General features: G+C 39.4%; 1 protein-coding gene across 1 annotated transcript; it reads right to left on the reverse strand.

Annotated features, from left to right (window-relative positions):
- Positions 1–929: 929 nt before the first annotated feature.
- lsm3 (LSM3 homolog, U6 small nuclear RNA and mRNA degradation associated) lies at positions 930–3,808 on the reverse strand. Its single transcript, XM_015958529.2, has 4 exons — positions 3,722–3,808; positions 2,410–2,520; positions 1,868–1,963; positions 930–1,519 (listed from the first exon to the last, which is right to left on the reverse strand). Exons 1-4 carry the CDS (start codon positions 3,740–3,742, stop codon positions 1,439–1,441), a joined length of 309 nt encoding a protein of 102 aa, XP_015814015.1. The 5' UTR covers positions 3,743–3,808; the 3' UTR covers positions 930–1,438.
- Positions 3,809–5,221: the final 1,413 nt, after the last annotated feature.

The following is a 5,221-nucleotide window of genomic DNA, read 5'->3' on the forward strand; positions in this document are numbered from 1 at the left end:
GGGTGTCCTGATTATCAAATGCGGAAGTTGACCACGCTCCCATCGCACCCTTAATCTGCGCTTCTCCCAAGTCCGCAGCGACGCGGACCTCGGGCAAGTGTATTACCCACTAGTCATTGCTGCAGGAGAAAAGGCTCAAGTTCCTTTTCTGAAAGTATGCATTTTCTAATTAAATTAGTTCATTTTAGGAAATTAGTCGATGCTCTGAATGTTTCAGACAAAGCAGCAATGAAGTTAAATTTATTTCAAATAATTGCTTTGTTTGAAAGTTGTTAATAAAGGTTTTTCAAAAGAAGTTTCCCAACGACCAGCATCCCAGCACGCGTTGCGATCGATGACACGATGCTCCCTGTCTCAATTCTGCAATTATTTGCACACTTGTGTGCTACGCACTCGAACCCTACAGCGCACTTTCTCCAAGTGCACTTTGCTGAAGACCACAGGGTGTGAGTATTGAGACTGGGCCACCAACTCTGCTCTGCAATGCTGATGTTTCATCTCCACAAATAACACACGCCTGGAGGAGTACTGCTGTGTGGCGGAGTTGCTAATGATTAGCTTTTAACTAGCTGAGATGTGCTCTGCTGTTTCCTGGATGCTAAACCAACTATCTTCCCCATCGTGAGTCCAGATGGGTGAGTCCATGAATGTTAAGTGACAGTGTGACATGGATCTGTCAGGATTTTCTAATCCTAGAGTTTCACTGTCTGTTTTCTATCAGAAGCTAATGCAGGAGATAGGTGTAGGAGACCATTTTCATGTTCAGCCTGCATGAAACACTCAGAGTGACCCATTAGGATCAGAAATATTCATTAAAAAATATTTTCAGTCTTCTACACTTTTAATGTGAAATACCTGTAGGCTTTAGCCTCTACGACTCTGTATGCCAAAAACTGTTGAATAAAAAAAAATTAAATAAAAAGTATAACTTTCTTATTTTCACTTTTTATTCAACCACATAAAAACAAAATTTTCAAACCTGAGCATGACTAAATCATAAAACACTAACGTCATGTAAAAGAAAAAGAATGTTCTGGGACTCAAATGCAATCATTTAGCTAAAAATCAACATAAAAGTTGAGCAATTTAACAAACATTTCGCTCACAAGGGGACCCGAGTCTTTATAAACACTGGAATGACTCAATCGGAACTGATAAGATTCAGAAAAATGTTTTTCTACTAAAAATAATAGTATCTACTGAGGCCGATTCTTACAATCCCAGAATGTGTCAAAAAATAAAAAAAAGTGTCCTCACATCATACTTCCTGGGTTTTTCCCCCCTCAGACATTTTGCCCTAGAGAAGAGCCTCTGATTCACATGAAATTTAAAGATGAAATAACAGTCTAGCATAAGGAAAATGAAGATTTATAACACTCTCCTACAAAAATGGACACTTCCCAGAAGCAGTTACATCATCCTGTCAGGCATGGGGGGCTTAGCCGACTCGGAGAGGCGGAGCTACGAGGACAACGCCGTCTCCTCTGACAAACAACATGGGGATGTTCCTCTTGGTAGACTAAAGAAACAAATACAGTAAAAACATTTAAATAACAGATATTTTATTTAAATACTCACTAAAGTACCGTCAAATTTAAATAAAACTTGAGTTTCTGATCATGAACAATAATGAAACCTCGTAGAATCTTAAAATTCTGTTTTATTACTTTCTGCAGATCTATTCAGCGTTATGTTAAAGTGACAAGTTAACATCGTTTAACGTTTCTGCATCTGATGGATCTTTAAGCATCACCCAACAGTGGCACAAGTTTGCCACTAAGCAAACACAGCAAAGAGTCCAAAACAAAAGCTGTTCAGTAGAAATGTGGCTAGAGAGGTTTTTCTATGTTTGTTCATAAAAACTGACCTTATAAAGTTCTTCATACGTCTCCTCATCAATCTCCACTGTTGTCACCGTCTCCTCCACATCCCCCAGGATCATATTTAAGTGTTGGTCATACGCCTGGACCAGATGGCAAACATTAGTTAGGACATACAGGTGAAACTGGACAAAAGAGAATATGGTGCAAAAGTCCATTTATGACAGTAATCAAGCTCAGATGGAGAGACCATCTACAGGCTCAGGAACCCTCTGCAGGTGTTCTGGATTCATCAGCTGATAAAAGTCTGACACTAGAATATTTACCTGAACACAATATTCTAATTGTCTGAGATTATGAATGTGGGGTTTTCATCAGCTGAATGCCATAATCATCACAAATAAAGGCTGAAATATCTGGGTTTGCGTGGAATGAGTCTGTCTCATAGATTAGTTTCACCTTTTAAGTTGTTTTACTGACATTAGAATTTTCAGTCTTATTTTTTTTACCTGTTTTATCAGCAAGTATTGTGAAAAAACTGGATCTTCTGAACCGTGTGTGTGTGTGTGTGTGTGTGTGTGTGTCGTACATGTAGTCGACCGCGGAGCTCCCGGTCATTCCTCATCTTCACGTAGATCCGCTCATCCAGACTGAGCCTGATCAAATCGAGAGGCTCCTCCACCGTGTTGGTAGGTGGTTGCTGTGGAACACATTAAAATAATCATCAATGTACGGATTCCATTTTTTATTGGCATATTCATCAAATAGCAAACATTTAAAAACAAAACTAGTCGGTTTTTTTACACTCACCGGAAATGTTTTTAAAAATCTAGATTAAAAATATCCAATAGGGATGGACAATATATCGGCATCAATATCGGTATCGGCCGATGTTAGTCATTTTTAAACATATCGGTATTGGTCCCATAAATAAAACCGGGCCGATATTAATTTTTCTATCTCGTCTCCATTTGTTTATCAGTTTCAGAGGGTGAGGGGGGTGATGTGTATTTGTTTAATCATGTGACAGTGATTGTAATCACCTCAGAAGCGTAAATGTGTGTGTTGTGTGTACACAATAATGTAAATCCAGCTTTAATAATTTTCATTCTATATAAAATCTGCAGATTTTGGAAGCATTAATGTCAGTGTATATCGGTATCGGCAAATATCGGTTATCGGCCATAACAGTGATCTTAATATCGGATATCAGTATCGGTCCAAAAATTTATATCGATGCATCACTAATATCCAAACATTGTTTAGCTGAGTCTTTATATTGTTATTTATTCATTTTTGTTGTGTCTGTACAGCTTTGTTAAGGCTTGCCTTTAAAGACCAGGGCTTAGAAAACAAACCATCTGATAGGAAATGTAAAGAGAGTGTGCAGAAGTACTGATCAAACCAATTAAACGTCTCATGACTTATTAACACTATGGTATCTTTGTCACTAATATCTTTATTTTCAATTAAATTGCACATTACAGCTTAGAAATATTCATTTTAAATCATAAACTTTGATCCAAACAGTTTGTTGAGACTCGTTACTTACTAAAGTTAATAACTAAACACAATAGTTAAAGAAAACTCAATATTAATTATTTGTCCAATTTGCTAGACAAACATAACGGGAAAAGTCATTCATTAATCTTTCATTTGTGAGAATCTGGTAACTTTTACGCGCTTACTGATAATTTTAGGATGAGCTGAACGCTAGGTGAATGTGGGCTAACCGGTTTCACAGGCCTAAACACAATTAAACCGTGTTAGCAATTAGCAAAATGCTACGCTTGTATCCTTAGATTAAAGAAATGCATAAAGTTAATAATGCGCGACGAAGTCAAGCAACTGCACAGACGCTAAAACGAACAAAAGTGTATAAACACGGCAACCAAACGAACCTGCTCCACTTCATCCGCCATGATGCTTTAACTGGCCTAGTGCCTCAATGGGCTCTGAGGTCGCAGTCATATATACGTAGACGCCCCGTGGACGGCTGCCGTAGTGGCCGACCGCCATCTTAGTTGGGTCTCCATTCGCCCCCACTGCATTAATTTCTACTTAGGAAGGTGCTTAGCCAACTAAAAAACGCATTTTATCAAGCTTTTTCACAAAAGCTGATACAATATATGGCATGATAATTAAAATATAAATATAATTTAACAAAATAAATTAAAATATATTTAAATATAGAATTCCATGAGGTAGGCTTGTAAAGTTACTAGTAATCCCGCTTGATCTGTTTTCAAATTGTACGCCGGTTGTTGTAACTGTAGGCTGCACATAAACGGGCATAGACCTACAGGTCTCCCATTAGATGTTTAGAGTATCTTGATCTTGATGCTGTGAGGGTCGCTAGAACGGGCTATTTTGCTGACATCATTGATACAAACTGTAACAATTCAAAAATTCTCCATAAAACGCTTAACTCTGTCTCAGTGTACCAGGACTCTGGCATCATTTTTTCTACTGCTGCTGGAGAATGTGATGACTTTCACAACTTTTTCACTAGCAAAGTCTCTGCCATTAGAGCTGCTATTTTTGGTTCATCTACAGACCCTGATCCAGTTACTCCAATACAGTCCACCCTGAGCTATTTTAATACTCTCTTATTCTGAGTTGTCTAAGCTTGTCTCAGGGCAGAAGTCGTCTAGCTCTCCACTCGATGTTTTGCCACCTCGTCTGTGGAAGGAGGCCTTTCCGTGTTTGGGTCAGTCTCTGCGTCTGATCATTAACGGCAGCCTGAGCACTGGAGTGGTTCCAACTGCATTAAAAGCTGCAGTCAGTAAACCGATCCTGAAGAAACCAGAATCTGATGTCTCTGTGCAGACAATTACAGGCCAATCTCTATTCTCCTTTTCAATTTGAAACTTCTGGAGAAGGTTGTGTGTCAGCAGCTTTGCTGAGAGACTGGGTAGGCATATCAGGATCTGCTCTGAAGTGGTTCTCCTCTTATCTGTCTGAGGGTTAGGGTTAGGGTTAGGTGCTTCTCTGTGGCCGTCTCCAAGTTTGGGTCCTCCACCACCTCCCTCGCCCATGGTGTCCCACAAGGTTCTGTGCTGGGCGCTCTACTCTTCCTCCTCTATCTGCTCCCTCTTCAGCACATCCTGAGCTCCTTCAAAGAAATCTCCAACCATCTTATGCAGATGACATCCAACTGTACATCTCCTTTAAGCCCCATGAGATGTCGAAGTTGCAAGAACTTGGCAGTGCATTTCAGAATCACTTGTTTTTCTCCACTGATTTATTGCTTTTAACCATTCATTAGAAAATGTGTGCAGGTGCAGTTTGGGACACATGATTTATTTATTTATTTATTTTTATCCAAACCCTTATGTATGACTCATTGTCTGGTGACAGGACAGGAGCATGGAAACTGGTGGGCTGCTCTGCAAGCTCCA

Source organism: Nothobranchius furzeri, chromosome 3 (assembly GCF_043380555.1).
Source record: "Nothobranchius furzeri strain GRZ-AD chromosome 3, NfurGRZ-RIMD1, whole genome shotgun sequence".
Lineage (NCBI taxonomy): Eukaryota > Metazoa > Chordata > Actinopteri > Cyprinodontiformes > Nothobranchiidae > Nothobranchius > Nothobranchius furzeri.